This window comes from Cryptomeria japonica, chromosome 6 (assembly GCF_030272615.1).
Source record: "Cryptomeria japonica chromosome 6, Sugi_1.0, whole genome shotgun sequence".
In the NCBI taxonomy this organism is placed as follows: domain Eukaryota; kingdom Viridiplantae; phylum Streptophyta; class Pinopsida; order Cupressales; family Cupressaceae; genus Cryptomeria; species Cryptomeria japonica.
In genome coordinates, this window is record NC_081410.1 from 565400349 (window position 1) to 565428035 (window position 27687).

The 27687-nt window shown below is 36.5% G+C and overlaps 1 protein-coding gene across 3 annotated transcripts in view; it reads right to left on the reverse strand.

Annotated features, from left to right (window-relative positions):
• LOC131041249 (uncharacterized) overlaps positions 1-27687 on the reverse strand; it is a 106410-nt gene that overhangs the window by 47505 nt on the left and 31218 nt on the right. For 2 of the 3 annotated variants that reach the window (XM_057974275.2, XM_059207490.1), the window contains exons 3-8: positions 26987-27389; positions 26802-26873; positions 26570-26632; positions 18538-18747; positions 17703-18347; positions 868-1620 (exon numbers count right to left, since the gene is read on the reverse strand). In XM_057974275.2, coding sequence (XP_057830258.2) covers positions 868-1620; positions 17703-18347; positions 18538-18747; positions 26570-26632; positions 26802-26873; positions 26987-27389 — 2146 coding nt within the window. The remainder of the gene's footprint in view (positions 1-867; positions 1621-17702; positions 18348-18537; positions 18748-26569; positions 26633-26801; positions 26874-26986; positions 27390-27687) is intronic. The other variant, XM_057974276.2, reaches the window with a different exon arrangement.

A 27687-nucleotide genomic window follows, 5' to 3' on the forward strand; every position in this document is an offset into this window, starting at 1 on the left:
ATAATCAACATTAAGGAGAGACATAAACTAAAAGAAACGTATGCATGCACCTTGTTTAATTATAAAACTGTCAATTGTGTATGTGGAAATAATAAATAAAAGAACTATTAACTACTTCAACCATTTGGGTGCCTAAACAATATTATTGTTCATTCTCTTTATGTAGAGATAGTATTGATAGAATTTATGACCAAATAAAGCGTAAAGACTGAAATTGATTGAATTTGTAATTTGTTCACTTCATTCTACTGTTCTTCTATCCTGGACGTGGATTTTCATCAGCTTAACATTGAATATACTACATTATTTTTGGGATATTATCTTCTTTTATCATCAAGCTCTTGAGTCATATGAAGTTCATATGCTTTTAATTTACCTCGCATTGGGATTGTCAGGGGATATGTATTTTGGTTCACTTGTCTCTGAGTGATCATATGCCCTTAATTCCATTTTTAAGTACTTAAAGAAGCAAGTTCAGGAAAAAAAGAATTTGAAAAAAAAATAAGCACAGGCCCTGTTTGATAAAATAATGTTATTCACGTATGTGAAAATAGTAACTACAGAAATTAAAAACAAGTTCAACTGTTTGGCTGCCTGAACATATTGTCCAATCTCATTTTGTAGATATTGTAGATAAAATTTATGACCTCCAAAAGAAACCCAAAATATTGGAATTGATTGATTTCAACAATAAGTATATACCAAATGATATATCATAGGTTCAGTCTGCTTGGAACAAACACTAAAAGAAAGTAACTTTTATGAGGAGAAGAACGTCTAATCAACTTTATGCAAGTCCACTTCACATGGTATTGACATCTACCAAACAAGATATACTTGATCATTCAAACAAAACACAAAACTAACCTTTAATCGCCTTATCACATCAATGAGCCAAGAGAGACGTCCAGTTGCATGTGTATCCATAAGAGATTTAAATTCCTCCTCAGGGAGGTCACATAAGCAAAGTCCAAGCCTGCAATTTTCGGCCAAATCTCCAATTTTCTTCACAGATCCAATTACTTGCATAAACAATTCCAGTGGCATTGCTTTAATGGCACCATCCAAAGAAAATAATTTACATGTGCTATTTGGATTCTTGACATCATATCCATGTTTGCCAGAAGATAATGCAGCATCCCAGTCTGGTAAACTGCTCACATAAGACCACAAATATTGATGTAACAGTTTAATACGAACCATCTTTGCAGGAATAAAACCATTGGCACGCATGGACTCTGCTCTAACTGATTGAAAATCTGAAGGTTCAGAGTGAGATGTCCTCTTTATTCCACTTAGAATAGGTACAGAATCATCATTCTTAGACCTAGCTAATCCCTGTCCACGACTTTGCATTTCAAAATTTCTTAATTTTTCATGAATTTGCCCCATAAGTTCTGGTCCTACTTCAACAGATGGATGCAAGACCACTTCAGTTGTTCGACTCCGGCCACAGTTGGTTACAACAGGTACACTAACTAATATAGACTTACAGTGACCCTCATTTTGAAGTCTTTGTAGAGCACGTGTCAATGTCTTCCTGTCCATAGTTGTACTTTTTCCTTTTTCAAGATCTTCAAGCCACCTGTATAGCTCAACCCTTAAAATAAACTTTTCCACCTGTAGCCGAAGCCCAATATTAGAAGAGAATAATTGTCACAGAAGATAAGAGATCATGTAATCAAACAAGAAGAAACACACAGCAAATATTAATAAGCAATCATTCTAAAATAAATTGACCTATACACTGATCAATTTACATAATTGTATTAAATTGTTTAATAGCAAAGAGCAACAATTTATACATCTGATAATATTCTTGACCATGTTTGGTAATTTAAAAATGAAGAAAATGCCAGTATGCCAGATAGGCCATGTATGGATTCAATTATTAAAATAATATACTATAAGAAAATGTAATGGATATAATCATATAGATAAATTATTTTCAGAGTTTGTCTTTTCCTGACTACAAAACAAAAACAGGTTACCCCAAACAACACATTTTGTGTTTGGAAAACATAGCACACCATACTGTGCAATTGCAAATATGTTTTCACTTTTCAATGCTAATCTGCCATATCAGTTTTTCAATTTCACTCTCATATCTGATCTCAACTAGCTCAGATGGACAACAGAAAAGAGTGAAGATAGCAAAGGATTTTGAAAGGAGCAAAAAGGGGTTCTCCAAGGATACAAAGAGTACTGAAAGACAAATTTTCAGCAATTAAATGAAACGTTTATGAATTTCCATTGAAATAGTAGTCAGTGACTGAGACTGTAAAGTAATACCACAAGAGAATGCTTAGTAATACCACAAATTAAAGTTAGCCATCTCAAAAAGGAAGACATTGATAAAAGATTTTATCAAGAGAATGCTTAGTAATACCACAAAGAAAAGTTAGCCATCTCAAAAAGGAAGACATTGATAAAAGATTTTAACGTCCAAATGGTCTCTAGGCCATCATTGTCCATTCCTATATCCAAGGATAAAGAGAAACCCGTGCTCATTAGGTGGTATACTGATATCCCTATCTGCTGGAACAGTGGACTACAGTAAAAGTTAAAACTAGTTGCTGTGCTAGATGCAAAAAAAGGTATTAAGATATAAAAAAAAATAAACCAAAAAAATGAACAAACAAACAAACATTCCAACATGCATGAATTAACTTATCTAGGGTGACCTTCAAAAAACCACCTTCAGTTCTACAAAATTTTAAATTCAAAAATGGTGTACCTAGCAATTACAATTGGCTTCCCATATTAACAAAAAAGCTAAGAAACTTACTAATTATCAAACTGGTCTATATTAGGATTTAGCCCAGTTTAAATATCATTGGATTGCTCACTTGCAAACTTGCGAATGTTATCTTTTCTAACTGCTTGGTGGGAAGATTCGGGTGCATTGTTCAAAAACTGTGATACCGGGTTCGCCTATCTAAAGGCTCTAGCCCGGACCAGGTCCGTGTGGGTCTTGGTTTGCACTGGGTTCGCAACGGGTGCGACCTGGGTGCACACCAAGGGCCCTGGGTTCACTGTGGGTCCGTGAACACAGACCCACAATGAACCCAAGGCCCTTGGGGTGCACCTAGGTCGAACCCGGCTGAACCCAAGTTCGCCGGCTGGTCTAAGTCACATAAAATGACTTTAAAACATTAAAAAATAAATAAATTGCCTTTTTTAAACAAAAAACCCTAATCCGCCCCTTGCTAGATACATTTGAAACCTAAAACAACTTCATTTGCTCATCTATTCTTTCTTGGTTTCATTTTGGCATTTTGAAGGCCAACTGATTATTTTCGAAGGAGATTGTTTGTGGAGTGCTTGACGAAGGTAGAGAGCTTGCACAAAGGAGATTCAAGCTCTTAAGGTAAGTATTTATCCCTATTCTTTGATCTTGTAACAAAAATTTTCAAGTTTTTCAAGAATTTTTTCAAGTATGATTTTTTTTATATTTATTTTAGAAAAAGATAAACAAGTTCTACTATTTTTTTATAATGTTTTTTCATACTTCCATTAGCTTTTACATTGTGTAATCTTGCAATTCTTTTTGAATTTTTTTCTAAATTACAAATGTTTAATTTCTTATAATAGCAAAAAACAAAAATGTTAACAAGTTCGAGTTCAGTGGGTGGGGGGCGTTACAAGACTAAAAACCAAAAATTTAAAGTTAATAGAGGATCTCCTTTATGGAACTATACTACAATGCATCAACAACTTCCAAGAGGTGGGGGATATGAATGGACTTGTAATTTTGTAAAACCAATTATAGGTGCTCGTATTATCGAGTGAAACGTCACTTTTGTGGCCTTGCTAGGAAAGGGATTAAAATGTGTGTAGAGCCAAATGAGAAAGGGTTGTCTGGAACACAAATAGCAACATTCATTAGAAAACAAGAAGACATTGATCAAGCTATAGCAAGAGAAAAACAAAGAGCTAATCCATCTACAAGCAAAACACCAATGACTTTACCTAATGATCATATACTACCAGAAAAGGCCCCCCATCATCCTTTCTTGGAGATACCCACTATGCAAGATGAAGTTGAAGTAGAAAATTCCCCTCTTTCCCGCAAAAGAGGCACATTGGATAAAGCATTCAAAATGGAATCAAGAGATATTGCAGAGCAAAAAATTGTGTGTTGCCTCTATGCTAATGGTCTTCCTTTCAACTTGGTAAGATCACCATATTGGCGGGAGATGGTGACAGCAATCAATAATGCACCTATTGGTTTCACAAGTCTTGGGTATGAAAAAGTGCGCACCACCTTATTGGCAAGAGAGAAGAATTTTATAGAGACGTCATTAAAACCAATTAGAGATTCTTGGGTTGAATCAGGTATTTCTATTTTTCTAATGGATGGAAGGATTGCCAAAACCGGCCATCGATAAATGTTATTGCAGTGTCCCCCAAAGGGGCAATGTTTTTGAGGGCAATTGATTGTGAGGAGCAACTCAAAGATGCAAAATTCATTTCCAGAATCCTCTTTGATTCCATAGATATGGTGGGACATGAAAATGTTGTCCAAGTCATCACAGACAATGCAAAGGTTTGTAGGGTTGCAGGTGCTTTGGTTGAACAAAGATATTCACACATTTTTTGGACACCATGCACCGTACACTCCCTCAACTTGGTGATGCAAGCAATTGGCACTCAAATAGAGTGGGTCAGGAGATCCAAATGTTCGTGACAAACCACCATATGTTACAAGCCATTTTCAAGAGCTTCTTGAAGTTGGAATTGCCGAAGGTAAATTTAATTTATCTATTTAATTTATTTATGCCATGTTTAATTTTATTTTATATTTTTTTAAATGTGTTATTGACAGATTTTTTACATGAACCTAGGTTGCTGAGACCCGATTTGCATCACATACAATAGTGATGAGACGAATTTTGAAGGTGAAAGAGGCATTGAGTGCCAAGGTTATTAGTAACCAATGGAGTATTTGGAAGCAATCAAATTCAGTGAGGGCCCAAAAGGTCAGGTCATTGATCTTGGATCTCACTTGGTGGGATTGTGTGGAATATATATTGAATTTCACCAAGCCTATCTTGAGTATGATACCTAATACAGATGCAACATGTTTGGGGGAAGTCTATGATGGCATGGACACCATGATTGAAAAAATCAAAGTCATTATATCAAAAAGAGACAAGGAACCCCAAGAAGAGTTTTTCAAAAAGGTGGAACCAATCATTCATCATCAATGGAACAAGATGACCACGCCATTGCACCTCCTTGCACATGCTTTATCTCCCATGTACTATAGCAATGAAGTGCTTTCTTTGCCAGGGAGAACTAAACCATATAGAGATTTTGAAGTTGCTACTGGATACAAGCGGGCATTTGCTAGACTCTATAGTGATCCCGAAGTGGTGGAAAGTGTTAGGAAAGAGTTTGGTTTGTTTATCTAAGGAAGAAAGCATAGTCCTTGTGCCATTAATGACCAATCCAAAATGGATGGTACTACATGGTGGTACCTCCATGGTCAAGATTATATGTTCCTCCAACCTCTTGCAATCAAGATACTATCACAAGTTTTTTAACTCTTCAATTTTAACATTTGTATTGTAGACTTTAGCTTTTAAGTTTTTAACATTCTTTAATTTATTTTGCATTTTTTTAATTTTAAGTTTTGTTGGTTTTCTCTCCAATTTCAACAAATTGCAAGTTCTTCCGCTGCTGAACGGAATTGGAGTACATACTCCTTTATCCACTCAGTGAAGCGTAACTGGTTGGCTTCAAAAAGAGCAGAAGACTTGGTTTATATTCATTCCAATTTGCGTCTTCTAACAAATAAAGGACAACAATACAAGGGTCAATGAAGCATTGGGATGTAACCCTTGAGTGTACCAACTTGGATGCGATTGTTGATGATCTGGTTAGAGTCACTTTGGATGATGATGATGAGATACCTACAGCTAATGTACCTAGTGGGAGTGGCACTTGTTTGGGTTCAAATGATTTTGAATTTGAACTTGGAGCAAATGATGATGATCTTGATCTAGATCCTTTTGATAATTAATGAAGATAGAAGACAATTATTATCTTTGATTCTCAATTTTGTAATTGTAATGATTTTCATTTGAATTGTGAACCTAGATATATATGAATCTATGATACATTGATATATATTATATGGCATATGACAGAATATGATATTATTGAAATCCTAAACTATCAATTGGCATTTGGCATTGATCAATGATGAAGTAGCATACTATTAAATGTATTCAGATTTGTAATTTTGCATATTTCTTTAAATTTTTGCATATAGTATGTATACACACACACGTACGGACGAACCTGACCCACGAACCCAAAAGGCAAAAAAAAAATTTGCCCAAACCCACGAACCGGGTTTGCATCCTCAAACCCAATCCAAAATCTGAACCAGTAACTTAGTTCAAAAACCTCAAATCTTCAAAGGCTATCCCTCTAAGTTTTGTTTCAAACTTGTGGCCCTTCTAGATATGAGCACAATTGGAGTTTACTCGATTCCATTCATATTAAGAAGCACAATAGGTTGACATAAAGCTATGTCAATGATCTTATCTTCATACGATACAAGCTTCAATGATGGAATCTCAATTTGTAATACCACTTTTCTCTGAATATAAAATTGGATAGATTTAATATAAGTGTTGATTTTATATGGCAGTGGATTTATTTATTTACTTTTTTGTAGATTACAGGTTTTTTAGCCTTGTCCATTTCCAGATGAGGCCACAAATGGGGGAACTCATCTCTATATGGCAGTGGATTTATTAATGTTATTATTTAAGTTAAATATTATAAGGTATATCTATAAGTTAGATACAAATGTCCAAAAATGCTTATTTAAAAATGTTAACTCAGCTAAGACTTAAGCGCATTAAGAACACCATCATTAACATATAAAATCATGTCTAGAAATACAAATATAATAAAAAGGAAATAAATAACATATTTTGAGAATTTAATTAAATCAACTCCATTTCATTTATTTATAAATTATAATCACTTTAGTGCTTATCCAAATCACAACACTTGGAAAGGTCACTCACCTAGGAAGATTTCAATGGTATCAGCCCCCACACCTATGGCACACTCTAGACTCTAGAGAACCTATGTAGTATGTGCCTACTTGCACAAAATCCCTAGCCAAGACAATCCCAAGTGTTATTTTTACTTGGACACACTCTATGTGCCCCCTTCTACAATGCCCATAGGCCACCAAAGCACCTTCTTCCTTGAATGATCTCCATGCCCTCTTTCCAAGTCTCACATTAATGCTTTATATAAGCCTTTGGGGGTGCTTTCTAAACAATTACACCCTTTCATAAAAGTTGTCTTTTATTATTATTTAATAAAGGCGGCTATTCCTCCCTTTAAAAAAGTTTTCATAAATATTCGTCATTAATCTCCACTCTAACCAAAGAATCATATTATACTTTTATTTGTCCATCTCCCTTTAATGATTTAATAACTTTCTTTTCACTTTGGGGAAAAAATTTCATAACACAATCAGTCATGAGGCAATTGACTTGGAAAACATTTCTCTATATAGTGATTGGACTACCCTTGCCAAATTTGAGAGAGTAGAGGAGGGTGCAGCAGAAGTAGAAGTAGGGGAGAGTGGATTGAAGGGGACCATGGTTGAGGATGAGGATGGTCCTAATGAGGAGTCATTACCTTGTAGTTTAAGGGCGGTGCTGGAACTGCAAGTGACATGGAGTAGAATCCCAACCATCAATTGGATGTATACGGGGAAGAGAAAAATATAAAATGTTGTCACTTGAATGAAATTGTTACTTTTTATGATGATTCTCAATCATTGTGTGATTCATATTTTTGGAAGGATATATTGTTGTGAGGCACCACATATGTTATTTGGGTCATTTCTAGATCCATATGTCCATTATATACCCCTTAAATAGGCTTAAAACACCTCTAAATGCCTCGATAAGCTATACAAGAGTAAAATATTATAGAAAAAAAGGCAAATCCGTGTGAATAAGATAATTAAGAGTTATTATGAAAGGATATGATGGAAAGGCATTATGAAAAGGCATAAAGAGGCTATATAAAGAGGGAAAAGTGAGAGATAAGAGTGTGGAAGAGTGTGCAATAGAGTGGAACATGTGTGGAATAATATTTATTAAATATATGTGAGAATAAGGAAGTGTAAAATATATATGTGATATATGCATATATGGATGAAACATGATGAATGAATAATAAGATGTGTAAGCTATAAAACTATACGATGTTATGGATGTATATATATGAATGAATGTAACATATTATAAATTGGTTTATACTAATTGCATATACATGTTCTCCCTTTGTATTGCATCACACCAAGGTTGACTATAGATAAAAGAATATTAAACCTTACACTTTAGTCAAGGCTTTTCTATGAACACATATCATATTATTGACTATTGTATTCTTTTGGCAATGTGATATTATACTCTCTTTTTATTCAAATTTAAAAGGAAATGCTTCGCCAATGTTCTACAAACTTATTTCATATGTTTCTAACTATATGTTGCATAATATCTATGTTACCATTTTGCTGGGAAAAGCTCCTTGTTTCGGGTCCAGTCCAGCCTAGATATGGGTATGGATTCAATTTGCCCTAGGACCTGTCTAGGGTCCTTCAAATTGTCTGCAGGTCCATCCATGACAAACCAGTGCATACTTGCAGCAAATTTTGTAGGAACCAACACCCAAGCAGTAAATTTGGTCAAATTTTTAATTTTTTTTACTTCTAAGTTTGCCCAAAAAGCCAAATTTGCCCCTCCCCCAACCCTAAAACATGGATTCAAAACAATTAAACTCTTATTGTGAATGCAAAATGATGTGTGCCATGAAGGTCTGTGTGGTTTTGAAGGTCTTGTTTGATATTGATAATAAAACAAGAAGAAACATACAACAAAACATTGACAGGGAACACCCCAGGGGTGCTGCCCTCAGACCTCGCAAGGGACACTACCCCTTGACCCCACAGTGGGCATCACCCCCAAACCCCGACGAAACTTATTTGATTAGCCAACTACTCTCCGGGTCCAAGTTTGCAAACTATGCTTCCAAGTTTGCCTACAGGTTTTTGTCTACAATATCATCATCAAATTGGACCATCTTCCCCAATTTTACCTAATGCTCATTTTTTCCTTATCATCAAAAAACAACTTTTTCTTTTAGAAAGATGACATAATTAGCATACAATGTTAGTTTTCATGATCAGATTATCCACAATAAACAGAAAACTAAAGTTGCACAGTAAAGCATACAAATAGAGGATCACACAACACAAGACTACCCTAGGAAAACCTCCCTCTTGAAGGAAAAACCCAGCAACAAATCAGATCTAGATCCTTTTATTAATTGTAGAATACAATGGCAATAAAGATCAGATTACTTATCTGATATAACTGTCAACCTAGGGCAGAATTAGAGTTACAGTTGTAACCCAACTAGGGCACAATGTAACAGCAGAAGATAACAGACTTAATAGCATACAACTTCCAGCTCTTCGTAGTTCTTCACTAAACATTGCAAACCTAATGATGTTTGTGGACCTTCAAGAGGAACTCGCTATCCTCTTCAATGTATTCACTGTCCAAGATCGCATGTATGGCAAATGCTGATGGCAAAAGTAATTCGCTGATCTTCAGAGGTGGTTCACTTGCCTTCAATGAATATTCGCTAACCTCCAGATCTTGCAGAGCTAACTTCACATTGATGATGATAAAACTGAATGATGAATACATACAAATGAATCTCTATTTGTATGTGGCATGGAGACCAATTCAAGTCGGCTTTACCTTAAGTTTTGTGCCAAGATTTAATTGCAATTATAAGGCTTACACGTTGCCTTAAGTCTTGCCCTATTTTGGCATCTTAATAATGATTAAGTTATATTGCAAGGGGAGCGCACCTATTTAGGACCACACGTTACATGAAGTGATATAGGGTCGGCCCTATAATATGATGAACACGTTTCATGTTGCTTGGCGTGTAGGAGATAAAGGGCCCAACCCTATTTGAGTTTGTGCACATAGAGATAGGGCCCAGCCCTATTTACACGCCTCCTTAATGAAACAAGGCCCAGCCCCCTTTTTGGGATTCAGACAACATTGGAATAGGGCCCAGCCCTATTTGTTTTACACATTACATATAAATACAATAGATAGGGCCCTGCCCTATAAGGATTCGGATGATGCCTTAAGGCAATCCGAATCCTATTTATTTTCCTAACCTAGTTACAAAATCAACACTCCCTCTTAACTAGGGAAGAAAATAAATACATAACCAAATTCACATGGACAAGCCCATGGCATGAACATTTACAAGGTTTAGGATTAGGGCCCAGCCCTAATAGTTCAATCAATATACAATTCGTGATTTGATCATGCAATTACATTACAATGAACCTTTACATGATCTTCTCTAGCAATGCCTGTAGAGGAAGAAGCCAACGCTTCACACTTTCCTGGGAACCTGCATATAACACCATTATCTTTCATCATGCACATCCACAGAGGATGAAAGAGGCCTTTCCATATGCACACCTGCAATAATTAATACTCAAAGATATATATAAACATAAATCATGCACAACCGCAAAGGATACATAAACTTCTCCCAGAGAAGAACAATCTGTCACCTTGCACACCGCAGAGGGTGAACTCACCTTGCACTCCGCAGAGGGTGAGAAATAACCGCCACCTTGCACTCCGCAGAGGGTGGGAAATAACCGCCACCTTGCACTCCACAGAGGGTGGAAAGAACTGCCACCTTGCACTCCGCAGAGGGTGGACTCACCTTGCACTCCGCAGAGGGTGAGAGAGAACTGCCACCTTGCACTCTACAGAGGGTGGATGATACACCCAGTGTATCATGGTTTGTATCATCATAAATAAACATTTTGCAATAGACAAGGAATATACATTAGATATATATTATCAATTCCTCTATTAAACCATAATGATTAGAACCCAAGAATGAAATTGAGATATTAAAAGATATCAAGACTCCCTCTAAAACCCTATTTAAATAGAGAATTCACAGACCTAATGATTCATTCTTACTTACAAAGTGGACCCATAGCATCTTAAAAGAGAGAGATGAAAGGTAGACTTTCATAATTAGTCCGATGACAAGATCTGATTGAGGGAGGGCTTCTCAGGTCATGCATGAAAGCTTTCTTCAGAGAGACATAATCTGAAAACATTATCTTCAAGAGTAGACATTAGGTTACCTTAGAGACATGATATAGTAAAACAAAACACCAACCCTTACAAACCCTCAACACACAGATTCAGACATATAGATAGAAGAAATTTACCTATACTCGGATCCTAATAGTTAATACACATCCATATATATACACTATCACTATTCAGCCATGAATACATTGAATATAAGTGATAGCAGGTATATGATAGCAGAAATATAAGGATGACAGCAAGTATCAAAATAAGGTAAGTTTTAAGGTAGCTTCAAATCACCTACAACTTCACTTACCTATCTCCCTTGAAATAAGTTGAGATACATCACCTTTGAAGGTTCTAAGATACTAAGAGGATGAGGAATCCATTGATGCAGATGAAGGACCTTGACTGTGCATGAAATCTTCTGAAAACCCTAGATCTGCACTAAGAAGTCTAGGCTGTAAATCTGATCATTGCACATGCAAACTTGGCTCTGATACCATGTTAGTTTTCATGATCAGATTATCCACAATAAACAGAAAACTAAAGTTGCACAGTAAAGCATACAAATAGAGGATCACACAACACAAGACTACCCTGGGAAAACCTCCCTCTTGGAGGAAAAACCCAGCAACAAATCAGATCTAGATCCTTTTATTAATTGTAGAATACAATGGCAATAAAGATCAGATTACTTATCTGATATAACTGTCAACCTAGGGCAGAATTAGAGTTACAGTCGTAACTCAGCTAGGGCACAATGTAACAGCAGAAGATAACAGACTTATCAGCATACAACTTCCAGTTCTTCGTAGTTCTTCACTGAAGATTGCAGACCTAATGATGTTTGTGGACCTTCAAGAGGAACTCGCTATCCTCTTCAATGTATTCACTGTCCAAGATCGCATGTATGGCAAATGCTGATGGCAGAAGTAATTCGCTGATCTTCAAAGGTGGTTCACTTGCCTTCAATGAATATTTGCTAACCTCCAGATCTTGCAGAGCTAACTTCACATTGATGATGATAAAACTGAATGATGAATACATACAAATGAATCTCTATTTGTATGTGGCATGGAGACCAATTCAAGTCGGCTTTACCTTAAGTTTTGTGCCAAGATTTAATTGCAATTATAAGGCTTACACGTTGCCTTAAGTCTTGCCCTATTTTGGCATCTTAATAATGATTAAGTTATATTGCAAGGGGAGCACACCTATTTAGGACCACACGTTACATGAAGTGATATAGGGTCGGCCCTATAATATGATGAACATGTTTCATGTTGCTTGGCGTATAGGAGATAAAGGGCCTAGCCCTATTCGAGTTTGTGCACATAGAGATAGGGCCCAGCCCTATTTACACGCCTCCTTAATGAAACAGGGCCCAGCCCCCTTTTTGGGATTCAGACAACATTGGAATAGGGCCCAGCCCTATTTGTTTTACACATTACATATAAATACAATAGATAGGGCCCTGCCCTATAAGGATTCGGATGATGCCTTAAGGCAATCCGAATCCTATTTATTTTCCTAACCTAGTTACAAAATTAACATACAATGCCTATTATTATGATGACGGTGATAAGATTCTGTGAGTCCAAAATTATAATGCCATCAATTATGTCATGAAAGAGTTCCAACTGGGAGTAAGAGTTGAGTGGCACATAAAAATCTCTACATATAAGTTTGGGACTAAAAAAGAAGGCCCTACACATAACAATAAATCAGTAATCTCAAAAGAGGGAGCATAAGATTAAAGTAACTTCATCCTGACCATTACTAGTTTTAATAAAGTAATTTTTAGCCCCTGCACATAACAATAAATCAGTATCCTCAAAAGTAAAAACATAAGATTAAAGTAACTTCCTTCTGACTCTGAGTAGTTTTCAGATAGCAATTTTTAGCTATCTTTTTATGCAATACAATTCATCATATACAATTTCTGAGAGAATAAACTAAACTGGAACTAAAGTTATGATATTTCCACGGTCCATTATAGTGCATATGAAAGCTTCTTGATTAAAACTGCTTAGAAGATTTATGCAAAAAACTCATGAAAAAGTTTTAATCCAAAATCTTTCGTATAAACTAGAATTGATTAATTATATGGTAATTAGTGGATATGCTAAGAATTGTGTGCCAGGATACTGTATAGAACCTCTCCGAGTCTGTATGAATAGACTATATAATACCGATCCATGACCTAAGTTATGCACTTCCAATCACTAAATTATCTACCATCTGTTTGACATCATTGTAAACATTTGTTCTCATAATAATTCTAAGAAATGAGATAAATTAGAAAAGTGCAAAAATTTACATCAGCAGATAATGTTCATTCCCATTGTTGAAGATTGGCAGCGTCGGTTATCACTTCCGGTCTGAGGAAGACAAATGTGTAAGTGGCCTAATCGGCTAAGATGGAGTGTTGATCAAATTCCTACAGGCCGACATAGATAACATAAAGGTTGTGATTATTATTGTCATATAATAATTATATTGATAGGCATTGATAATATAATTATTATGATATAATAATTATATTTATAATATTATTATTATTATTGAGATTATATTATATTATTATATAATAATATAATAACATAATTATATTATAATATAATATAATTATTGGGCCAAAAGTGGTGACCCTTAGTGAAGGGACACCACCAATATATATAATTGAAGTGATGAACACATACAATCAATTAATGGACGATATGTAGATGAGCACCCATATGCATCAATAAAAGAAAGAATCAATACCTGTGGTAAAATCAACATGGTATCAGAGTAGGCACGATTACAGGGCTATTGTTGAGGCAATGTAAATGGAGAGGAGAATATGATAAAGGAGGTTTCCATTTTGTGCCCATGATCTGATTCTCCCAATTGGTGGTTGGTTACCCTATTGAAGGGGTCAGCTTTACATCTGTGCATTTTATGATGCAAAGGCGATTCACCAAGTTACCAAGCTCAAGGTTCTCATTGCAAACATTCAATATGTGGCGTCTTATAGTTGTTTCTATACCATTAGTGAAGGCAGAGGTTGAACCTCATCAACCTCCCAATAAGGCAATACGGTCACTCATGTTTGCCAATCTGATGAAATAATTAAATGAAAGGCGTCGAGGATCACAGTTTTTTTTTAATGCAAACTATTTAATACAAGCAATATCAATCCATTGTGATGAGGCATCGGACTTTAAGAATTAATATGTGTTTGAATTCGATCATTTCATTGATCAAATTCAAATAAATATTGCTTGTATACAGGCGATTACTATTCTGAAGGCGACTTGACTGCACTTCTATATTCAATTGCCAACAGCGACTAATGCAACGATGGAAGCCCATGTGACTGTGATAGATGCATAATTTCAAGGAGGCAATACTCATCTTGATTGTGTGAAAGGATTCTCGGCCTAGGCAATATTCAAATCACTGAGAACACCATAGTGGCGATTATGTCTCTCCAGCCTCAAGTCAACAAATTCAATTGATTAAGGATAGCAACTTATTGAAGAGAGACGTTCATCTAAACGGCGATTTAATCAGATATCTTCAGCAAATCAAGGGTCATCAAGATTCAAAACAACAAATTTGGATCAGTGATTTGACCATATACAGCAACTACATTCAAAGGCGTCGATTCCAAATCTTCAATGCATTTCATCTAACAAATAAGCGACTTGGTAAGATAGCAAACACGCAGAAGGTGATAGCTGATGGTTTAAGTGCCACAAATTTGAGTCCTTTAGTAGGCTCCTACTGCATCCAGCAAACTCATTCATGTCTCTAAATTGAATTCATTTTATGGGGCAAATTCAATTTCGTGCCACTGTATTGAGTTTGCGGTCATAGATTTGCTCAAAGATCTTACGACAGAAGTTGTTTGATCGTGTTTGATCTCATTTGATCCTCTCCACTCCTTGATTGGCTGTTCACTGGTCCCAAAAGTAGGACCTGATTCTTCATCTACCTGCAGCACTGAGAAGTGCTGTATCTACAATTTCACAAGGACCCTGTTGGGCATGATCTGCAATAGAGGCACGATCTATGGTGGTTGATATTTTATCTGCCCACATTGAATGATTAGATCGGCTGATATATCAAGAGGCTGGTATAATTGACAAACTTGTGTATTGCTTTGGATCGACCTCTATCTTGTTTGACGCATAAAACCTATGAGAATTTGACCAATTTTGAGGAAGAATCTGAGCATTGGTGTCAGCTGTGCAATTCCCATGCTTGGAGGCACGCAGTTTATATATTGGCAATTGCTGTTTTGTTTGAATGGATGCTTCATCCCTCGCGCGCACACTTGGAGACATCAGCTTCATTGATTTGTGGTGAATTTGGAATTGTTTTGGAACGTATTGGATTGACAAGGTGGGCCTGGAGTATGTTGTATGCGGTGGAGCATTATCTCTTGCGCTCTATCTCACGTGCATCATGATTTACCATATTCATTGTTGAAGGCCGTGGCATGTGCTAGTGTGCCTATGCAGGTGGATAGCGAAGTGCCAAGCATCATTGGGCAAGCGGAATAAGTGTTGGAACAATTGGGAATGCCGTGTTACATCCTTGCATGAAGAATCATGAGGTGGACTGTATTCTATCGGTTTGGTTACTACTTTCTGTAGTGGCAACCATGGACAACTACTGCGTGGGCGATGCTCTTTGTTTGAGCCCATATACAATTCCTCTTTGTGTTTGTTCATATCGTTGTTTCCTATATACTCAGTCCCTTCCAAGGAAGTATATCGCTGGGCCTAGAGATCTGAAAATTAAACATCAGCGATTCTAATATTGGCTGGAAGTAAGTTTACCATATTGTTGTAAACCTGATGCTTAGTGCGTGGAGTTTTGAACCTGTGTGTCAGTTTTCGCTGAGTGATTCACTCTAGAATCCAAGTTGTTGCATTCTAGATGGAGGAATAGCTTGATGCATCCTGTGAGGAAGTCATGCAGGCTGAAGAATGGAAACATAGCTTACAGCCATGGGACTGAGTTGGTGGCTAGAGATATCTCTCGACGAGGGAGAACATATACAGATTGCCATTACAATCAGTTTCTTCAAAGAGGAGGAATCAACATTCAGAGGGAGTCTGACATTTCATCCGAAGCAACTTTAGACAAGGAGGTCAGAAGGTTGATATCTGTTTCAGAGGGAGCCACATCATCATCAAGCACTTGTTAATGCATTCTTCTCCATTGAGATAGATTTGAGGTGAAAAGCCCTTATCTCCACCCTCTGGGATGAGCCATGGTGGATCCACCCTATGGAATGAGTTATGGTGGATGTCATGTGTGTGACACCATGACAACATCATGTGAGAGTCCGTGGTGATTTTTTTTTTTTTTGTACTTGTGTGTTTACCCTTTGGATGAGCCATGGTAAATATCATTGTGAGGGGACAATCTCACAATAATGGTTGATATCTCGTGAGGTGATATCTATGGATAAGCCATAATGGTGGATATCATGTGAGGTGATATCTATGTATAAGCCATAATGGTGGATATCACGTGAGGTGATATCTATATATAAGCCATAATGGTGGATATCACGTGAGGTGATATCTATGGATAAACCATAATGGTGGATGTCACGGGAAGTGATATCTATGGATATGCCATAATGGTTGATATCACGTGAGGTGATATCTATGGATAAACCATAATGGTGGAGTCACAGGAAGTGATATCTATGGATATGCCATAATGGTTGATATCACGTGAGGTGATGTCTATGGATGAGTCATGATGGTTGATACCACAGTGAGGTGATATCTTTCCTTTCCACATATGGATGTAGCCATTGTGGTTAACATCACTATGAGGTGATATGTTTTGTGCAGCTGGAAGTATCCTCCCTAGCTGAGAGGGAGTGTTGAAGATTGGCAGCGTCTGTTATCACTTCCAGTCTGAGGAAGACAAATGTGTAAGTGGCCTAATCGGCTAAGATGGAGTGTTGATCAAATTCCTACATGCCGACATAGATAACATAAAGGTTGTGATAATTATTGTCATATAATAATTATATTGATAGGCATTGATAATATAATTATTATAATATTATTATTATTATTAAGATTATATTATATTATTATAATATAATAATATAATAATATTATTATAATATAATAATGTTATAATATAATAATATAATAATATAATAATATTATTATATTATTATATTATATAAAAATAAAATAGCATAATTATATTATAATATAATATAATTATTGGGCCAAGAGTGGTGACCCTTAGTGAAGGGACACCACCAATATATATAATTGAAGTGATGAACACATACAATCAATTAATGGACGATATGTAGATGGGCACCCATATGCATCAATAAAAGAAAGAATTGATACCTGTGGTAAAATCAACACCCATAATATATAACAGTATGTTTCTCAGGCAGAAATTTAAAAGGACAAAGGAATTGTCAGAAACATAATAAACTTAAGTAGGTTTTGATCTTACATGTAATCTCTCCAGTATTCGTTGTTCTCTTTGAGCACTCACAGTTGTTACTGTAAGACAGGGATATCTTTGACCTGCTCGCAGCATTGGAGTGGTAGAATTAATAGGTTGAGCCATATGAACTTTTTCATCAAATTGCAAATTTTGTGTCCTTGAAGTTTTTGGGAAAATGTTCTCTTCTCCTCCATACATGTGGCCATCAGGATCTAACTGTTTTATGGTGGTCTCAGCACAGACTAATGCTTGACAATTATCAGAAAGGTTACAACCTCCTTTTTGTAATTCTGATTTTCTCTGTTTTATTTTTATTTTCAACCTTCCACACTGAGAAACGGCTTCTTCTTGTTTATGACTTTTCCTCGTAGAATTGAAATGTGTTTCTGAAATGGGATTGTATGAACCACTAATTAGCCTTTCTTCCCCATCAACAAGAGCAAGTTCAGATCCATGTGCTTCTTCTGAGACATTTTGTTTGCTGTTGGCTGGACAGTCATTCTCATAGGAATTAAGATTGTTTGATGTCCACACACGATAATGCATTGATCTTTTGTGACTTTCTGCTTGTAAGTGTAAACCAAACCTTGAGACCATATTGGTAAGTCGGTAATAATTCCTCTTATAATTAAGCCCAAGCCTTTTCCACATCTGCATAATCACAATATAAATGTAATATCTAAGATTGATATACTCAGAAGCCAACTATGGAGTGTCTTGTTTATTTTCATGTCTTGGATACTGCTAGGTAGAATTAACTCATTAGAGAAACAAGTCAAAAATTAGAAGTATGAATGAATAAATGGAAAACACATAAAAACTTGAAAATCTCAAAATAAACCTCTGTGACAGTCAATCCTTTGGACCCCTCACTTTCAATCAGATCATAAATTTGATGATCAATAGGAATTTCCACAAGCTGTTCAGTTGCTTGGCCACGTTTTGCTTTCCTTATAGATTCTAGCTCACAATCATCATTCCCACTATTGGCAAGTTTTGGATGAAAAGCTTTAGCATCAAAACTCTTCAAGAGACGAATGCATTGCACCACCTGAATAGAAGTTATTGATCAGTAAATACATCAAAAGCTAAAATCCATTGAATATTTCACCTCTTACCCCCTAAAACCATACATATCCATCAATCTCTACGCAGTCATAGTGAACATTAATGGATTATCATTAAGGACAGAAATTTCCAAAGGCATATTTGTATATGTTTTTCTAGATATATCTAAATTTTAATTTCAGCTGTTCATCAACTCCAAAAGCATTAATAAGATTTCATGTTCATGAAGAGGCTCATTAACTATTACTGGGCATGCAATCCAAATTCCAAACTAGACTCAAAAAAATGTTGCAGACATTAACCGTGACCTGATAGAATGTCTCTGGAAGAACATTATGCAGACTAAACATCTCATATGCCTTGAAAATATTAAAGTCCTCATTAAAACCTAACAATTTCATTATAGCCTTGGTGGAGAAGTAAAGAAAATTGAACTTCAACCCAACAAAATCATTGAGAAATGGGCTTTACCCTAAGCCGAATTTGGAGACATATTTTTGACAAATTATTTTGGAACCTTATTAAAACTTCATTGTACATCTCAATTTTAATCTATTTGTTTAGAAATTTTTACCCATATTGTCTCTTCCCCTTTAAAAATTTTCAAAACTTACCCTAATTATACTTTATTCCTACATATACTAAATCTTCATTTCTTTCTGCTAGGAAATATATTTAAATCTATGAAAAATTGTTCCAGAGCCATGCCTATATTCTTTTGCAATCATTTTCACACTTGGCACTTTAGAACTTGAATAATTATTCCCACAAAAAACAAAAGACATATCTCTAATAACCGAGAGACTAGTAAAGAAGCATTTCTTGATGCCAGGAGACTTTATTCTGCATCTTATGTGTATTCTCCTGCTGCCTGCAACGGAGGTTTTTTTTCACAATTTTCTGCAGATCGCATGAATACTTTTTACCGCATGTGAAAAGGGTTTTACACGCGACGGCTCTGCAGTCGGATTTGGCACGATTTGATCAGACAGTTTGTTTCTGGATCGCGCGATTAGGATTTATTTTGGCTACCACGTCTGGTGACTTTTCCAAGTGTCGAGTGAAGAGTTTTCTTTCGAGTTTCTGGGGTTTTTTTTTTTTTCGTGAAGTTGCAGAACCATGGTGCTTGGGTTCATTTTGTCTGCCTAGGGTTTGAAAGATCCCTGATGGATCCCTTTGCTGATCTGCTGTAGTTTTTTAATTATTTTGATTGAATTTTCTGTTTATTACTATAATCTTCCAGAAAATAGACAGAAGTTGCAGAAGGTTGAATTTTTTTTTATGTTTTGATAGTTTTTCAGCAAGTAATAATTGAAGAACAAGTACATGAAAAGAGTACTGGAAATAAATGTTCATACACAGCCATATCAGAATCGTACCAAGCAGATTTCTGATTATTTAAATCAAATAATTATCCATATAGTGATTTCAAACAATTCCAGGAAGATTACAATAAGCAATGAGTCCAACCTGGATGAAGAGTGAATACTGTAATCAAGAAGGAGGCTATGGCAAACGCCCAAAGCTCTTACATAGCTCCACGTGGGAAGAAAAATGGCTGCAAAGTACGGCCGTACGGTTGTTTGGTGAGACCAAGCTGGAAACCCCAATCTCCACGTTGAACCCTAACTCTATCCACTGAATCCTCCAGAAAAGATGTCGTACCAACTCTAAGGCACTGAAAAATGAATGCAAGAACCAAATAACCACTGTGCTGGGGGCTACGTCCCAGACAGGAAAGACCCTGGGGTTTTCGTCCCAAATGTTGAATCGCTCTCCAAAGCAAATTCTCCAAATCAAAGAAACGAGACTCGGACTCGGCACGGACTCGGCAAGGCCAACTTGGACTCGGACTCGGGACTCGGCGTCAGACTCGGCTCCAGCCTCGTCTGGACTCGGGATAGTGAAAAACTCAAGAAATTTAGAGATTTTTAAATATTTAAAACTTGTTTCAGACACCCTTTATTGAATACACCTTAAAGACACAATAACATCATCAAACTCGGTTCATTTGATTACATACACAAGTATACATCAATCACATAAGCATAAACGCAAATTGTAGCTGAAGAAAATAACAAACATAGATATATAAATATTGTCAAATGTATACAATATTACAAAACTCATGGAATAAAAAATCCATGTCATCATATGATCATCATCAAATGTTTCATACAAATACCAAAGGTAAATACAACTACAAGTCTATGGCTCAGAGGAGCCTGCACCCTCCGGCTCCAGCCCCCTGCGAAGGTGTCTAAGGTAGGTCCTGGATGATTCGACTGCCATAGCCGCTCCCCGTGACACCATGCCATGCTCACCAACATCAGGAACATCCGTGTCACTATCTGCCTCTGAATCTCCTGTCTGTGCTCGTGCTCTCCGCTCCTCCTCTGCCATGGCTACAGTCTCAACCTCTATATCTACCTGGTCGATCCAATCAATGTCAAATTCGTAGGTTAAATTTTCTCTACTTCTATCGACGCAATTTCCCCCATATTTTTCGACGGGGGTTTGGGGGCAGCGCCCCCAAGGTGGGGTCAAGGGGCAGCGCCCCTTGCGCGCTCCTTGTCCCGACAGGGCGAGGTTGAGGGGCAGTGCCCCGCGAGGCCAAAAAAACTTATTACAAGTCTGAATTAGGGTTTCTTTGAGAGTCTTCCTTAGGGCCTGGTTTTGCTCTTGTTGCTAATTGGGTCTTGCTTGGTGAGTGAGTATCATTCTTGAAGGTCCAAGCTAGGTCAAGTTGGTGAGTGATAAAGTCTGGAATGTCATCCTGATCTTCAAATGCCCTGAAATTTGGCTAAGTCTGGAATGTCCTAATCCTGAAATTTGACTAAGTCTGGAAAATTGAAGAATCCTCCAAAAACTAGATTTTGCAATATAACTCCTTGAGGCCCGAAACCACTCTCAAACATCCTGACAGTATTTATGGAATATAACTTAAAGTATAAGTGCTTATACTTAAATGTTATATTCCATAAAATAATCCTGACGGAGAGACCAAAATGTCAAATTTCGCCCTTTCAAAAAAACTTATTACTTTTTAAAAAACTTTTTAAAATGTTTTTTTTTTGTCATTTTATTAATCTAGCCAGTAGCCGAGTCTGGGGCTCAGGACTCGCCGAGTCTGGTGATTTTGAGCCAAAATCGCCAACTCGGCGAGTCTGGCGAGCTTACTCTCCAGACTCGGCCGAGTCCGAGTCCGAGCCCCTGGGACTCGTTTGGCTTGACTCGGACTCGGACTCGCCGAGTTTGGGCGATTTCAGGCGAGTCTCGTTTCTCTGCTCCAAATCAAAGATAAAATGTGTAAAAGATAGATGATAATTAAGTTACCATCTCCTTATAACTCCTCCCCTCTAGCTCGAACCCTAAAAGTGTATGAAAAGTGCCCTTAGGCTTATAAAGTCTTATTTCTCATTTTTAGTCGCCAAGTATAGAGAAAACGCCACTTTTTTAATATAAAAGAATTTCGTTCATCAAAAGGGTCCCTGACAAATGGGAAACATTTAGAAAAGTTCAAGACCTTTCCAATGAGCTATAAAACATGGGCATATGCATCCAGATGAATCCAAAAACCCCTTATTACTCCAAAATGGCTATAAACATAGTTTTAATTAATTAAACGCTAACTTAGGAAATATTCAAATATATTAAAATATAACCCAAATAGCTGCAGAAGGCTCAAATGACTCCAAAAGCCTGAAACGGAACCTGCCACCTGTCTATGACTGTAGTTGGAAATCATGGATCCACTGGCAATCTTATCCCTAAAATCTAGGGATGCTCCTAGAAACTAGGAAACATACCCAAATCTTCTGAAACTGAAACCAAGAAATAATCTCATGGAAACCCAACCCTGGATACTGTCATAACCTCCTAAATTGTAGGAATAGCCTCCACACATGTAGGAACTGCCTCCTAAAATTAAGGAACTGCTCCAAACTAGTCTACTATTGCCAGAACACCAAATCCCAAACACTGAATATCCTCACTGAGTCTCTATCCACCACTGTCAGCCTACAAGACTCCAATGATAGGCCAACTCCTCCGTCTCTGATGTCCACTCTAGAAAGGGGACATGACAGGGTTTTATTGTTTTTTCCTTAAAATAAAAAAGAACAAAAAAATTTAAAAAACGAAGTTTTGTATTCTGAGCAAATTTGTCTTGGGATTCGTGTCAAACTAGTTTGACTAGTTTTGACCTGAAAATCAGATTTTTTTAAGTTTGTACCAGCTGTTGCTAGAGGTTTTTGCTTGGTTTTTGATAGAAAAATCAGCCTCTTTTGAAGCCTCAAGTTTGCCTCGTTTTTTGTGCATAAGAAAACGGGAGGGATGGCAACTTTAATGAAGGTAATCAACGCTTCAACGGCAAGAACTACAATACCTGGAAGCAGCTGATGCTTTCTATTTTTGAGTACCAATACCTTGACCAGATTGTTCTGGGTAAAGCATCTCGTCTTCCAATGGGGGGCGACAACTAGACCAAGTTTGATGAGTGTAACCGAGAAGCAATTATGTTGTTGCAGTTATCAATCATTGATGAGATGCTTCCAGAAGTGCCATCAGGCAAGAAAGCTAATGAGAGTTGGGATCACTTGAAGAATCTTCATGACACATCCGACAAGAGCCAAGCGTTCAATCTGAAGAACATGTTCTCAATTATGATGGATGAGAAGATGTCACTACAGGAACTGTAGACGTATAAATCTGACCACCTTCTTAAATAAATATTTAATATTTATTTAAACCTCATCCCCCCTATTTAATTAAATCTTATTTAATTAATTTCTTCATTTTCATCTATTTGATTAAATAAATTATTCAACTTATTTAATTAAATTTACCTAAACCTTTTCTAGAATTTAATTAAATAAATCACTTTATTTAATTAATTCCCCTTTCTTCCTTTTAATTAAATTGACCCTTGCATATAAATAAATCTAATTTATCTATAAAAATCCCCCCACTTGTATTTATGCAAGTTGCATTTATTTTAGTTGAAATAAAACATTTTATTTTAATTAAAATTCTTTTCTCCCACTTGCCCTCTCCTACATTTCCCACTTGCCTCCTAATCATTCTTCTAGAACCCATCTAATCCTAATCAATTAGCTTTAATCCCTCTAATCATGTCATTTCCCTAAATTTGAGAAGGTCACTTCTCAAATTTGGAAGAAAGTCTTCTAAATGCGTTAAAGGCTTTATTTCTTCAACAAGCTAACTTGTTGAGTTCCCCAAATTTGGAAAGACTCTTACAAATTTGTCCCCAAAGTCTTCCAAACCATTAATGGTTAATTCAACCTCCCCTCGTGGTTGGAGACTTTCTCTCTAACTTAACCCTCATCTAACTCAAGGGTCTCATCAAACACTCATGGCTTTGACCCTAGTTGTCCTATCTAACCCTTGCACAAGAGTTTACCCCTTGGGTAAAAGCTTTATCCAATGGATGACCCTAACCTAACCATAACCTTACCTCCTAAGGTAACCTTCATGTCTCCTGAGGCATTTAATGCCTCATGCATCTCCTCTCAAGCCACCTCTTGTTGACAATTGTCACCATTTCATTGGTGAAAATTGTAAACATGGATTGAGTAACTTTCAATCCTAACCATTGTTAAGATTATTCAATCTTAATCATCCATTGCCCTATTTTCCCTATAAATAGAGCTCACATTCCTCATTCTCCATATCCAAGTTTCATGCATCTACATTATAGTCTAAATTATTAAGCATTTTAGCCTCTCTTTGTTAAAATATCATCATAACATTTAGAAGCATTTCATTTCATATCATAGAATATCCATGCTAGTATATCATGTTAGGATAATTTTTTAATCTCTTTATCATATCACTATCTCAATCTTAACTTAAGCGTCATAGTTTTTAACATATCATATAGATCTTAGAATGCATTCATGCATATAGATCACAATATCACTCATTCTTGGAGTTGTCATTCCTAAGTCATTTGCTCAATGATCTGAGAGCAAAACATTGGCTTTAGGGATCCTATGAGATAGAGAACAATGGGACACCCCTTGGGAAGTTAAACTAGTTTAAATTAGTTTATACTTGCACTAAGAGTCTCATTGGTATGTAGGTCATTTGATCTCGATTTATTCGTTTTGATCACCACATTTTACTGCGTACAGGAACATCTTACAAAGATCAAGGAAATTTGTGACTAGTTGGAGGCTATTAGTCGCAAGATGAAGGAAGAGGATATGGTCGTGATCACACTGAAGAGCCTGGCCAAATCCTAAGAACACTTTATTGAGACGCTCAACATTACCTCCACTAATGTTGACTTAAAGTTTGATGAGTTGTGCAATAAGCTATTGCAACAAGCCAGATGGAGACAACAGTTTGGTAGCAACGTTGACATGGCCAGTGTAGAACACGCGTTTACTACCAAGGACAAAGGAAAAGGTGATTCCACTCAACAGAAAGAACAGCACACACCAATGGAGGGGTTCAAGAAGAAAATCACATGTAACTATTGTGGTGGACCTAGACATATCCAGAGGTTCTACAGAAAGAGGTTGGCTGATCAGAAGTCCAACCAAAGAGGGTCTCAGGAGTAAGAGCAGACTCATGTCGCAGAGCGTTCTGAAGAGGAGTCATCCGTCTTCTATGTTTTTTAATAAGCAGATTCGTCATCGGTTGAGTAGTTGATAGAATGACCATTAAAGGAGGATATTAGAATAAGCTGTGTGTGTTTATTAATGATCATTCAGTTATATTTTTAGAGTAAGTTATATTTTTAGAGAGTTTTTTAGTTGGTTGTTATATTTTAAGAGACTTCGTGATAGAACTGGGAGTTTCTATGTTTAGAGTCAATTTAATGGTTAGTCCCGATTTGGACAACCGCCTTGTAATTGCCTATTAAATGCCTGTTACAGATTTTTGGTTTCAATTTGACACGGTACACATGTACCCATTATTCTTAAAAATGGTGTCCCTTTTCCAATCTCCTCGGTGACTATGCTTATGCCTCTTACCTGCTTTATTTTACTCAGCAGTTCATCAATCTAATGATGAGTGACATAGCACACCTGAGATCTCAGAATAAAAACAAAAATGCAGATATATCCAGAAACTTCAATACCAAGATTGCTGTTATTTTGGAAGAGAAGTAAAAATTCTATACCAAATGTTGCTCCTTCAAAATAAAAGTAGATGCAAAAGTTTGATGGTGTATGTATGTGAAGCCAATAAGACTTCCCTGTGGGCATCAGCACTATGTGACAGTAGCAATTGAATGGCAATTTCTTTAGGGAAATTTTAATTGGAACCACAAATCTATGGATGAGGAATTGTAGAACTAGAATTAAAATAACTAGGTTTGGCAGGACACACCATGCTCTGGACCACAAAGGGCCTATCTCTCATCATAGAACACTCCTGCATGCTCAACAAGAGTCCAGTACTAGCCGGTAAATGGAAAACATTATCAAAGCCTTACAAGGAGCATTAATTAAAAAAGAATAGCCTTAGGGGTTCCTGAGAGAACAATCAACACTCCAAACCTCAAGGAGAGTTAATAGGTTAGCAGTATTAACACTCCAGCATATGCTAATGGGAGGAGCTACATTTGAGCCCTTTCTAATCCATCAGAAATAAGTTGATAACACTAGACTGTCTTGATTCTTAATCTCTTAAGGGGAAAAGGAGGAGAAACCTTCGCAATCAATATGCCACAGTGAAATGACTTGAATTCAGTAGATGTCACTAATCCTTTGCATTTAAATTTGAAATTGCCATCTATCATCCAGGATTCAAATCATCTACAAAATACACACCTTTTTATCAATACGAGCCTGGAAAAGTTCAACAAGTCCAGCTGCAATCAACCTTTTTGATATCTGTAAACAATTGTTATATGAAATTATTTTCTCATTCTAGACAGGAGCTATATAACAGTTCTAGTTACAGACAATGCCAACATAATTTAATGCCTTCTATAACAAGTTACTGAGAACTGAAACTTCAACTTAGAGACATTGATTTAATTTGGTAGAAAATAAAGCGTACTCTGCGCCATGCTCGATGCCCTACGGTCATGCGATATCCAAGACTCACTTTCAAATCTGAAACCACAAGAACCTTTAAAATGGCAAAAGGAACAACTATTATTAGTAACTACAGAAATATTGCATATGCCATAAACCATTCAAAAGTAAATATGGTATTTACAAATGTTTACATTAAAGAAATACCTTGCCATCTGATTCCTCTAGTTTGTCACATACAGATTTCATTGCTGGAAGATCATCCTTAATAAGGAGGTCTTCTCTACCCCCTTGTCCAATGCCTTCCATTCCAGAAGGCATATTTCTATCTTCAATAAATTCTGAAGCACTGGATTTTCTGATCTCAAACCGTTGTTGAGAGCTTAAATTTAGATGTTTTGCATAACGAGATAAATGAATTAAGTTGGTATTAACAATAGAGTTGCCTTTGAACCCATTTTCAGCTTCAGAACCACCTCCTTTTGTACGTACCAGAGTTGACTGTCTTACCAGCAAACCTCGAGACTCAAGGCTCCTTACAATATAAAACAATTTATTCCCTTTTATTCCAAATTCTTTAGCCAGCTGATTCTGTGTAACTCCCTGTGTTCTACAGTTATTAAACCAAGGGTAACCCTCCATCAAAAAACAAATATGGAAAATTGAATGTATATAATGCTACTTTCTATATGGAAGACAAGCTACATTAGAGCCTAGTATAAATATGAATCATTTACCCAGATAAGAAATAAACTGAAAACATGTGCGTTCATTTTCACACATTTGTTAAAATATGTTTGTTAAAATATGACTACATTCTTATTTCCAAATAGATAGAAGACGAGCAAGAAAAAGAAGAGGACTTGCATGCTAGATGAATGGAAGCAAGGGACTAACTAGAATGAAGA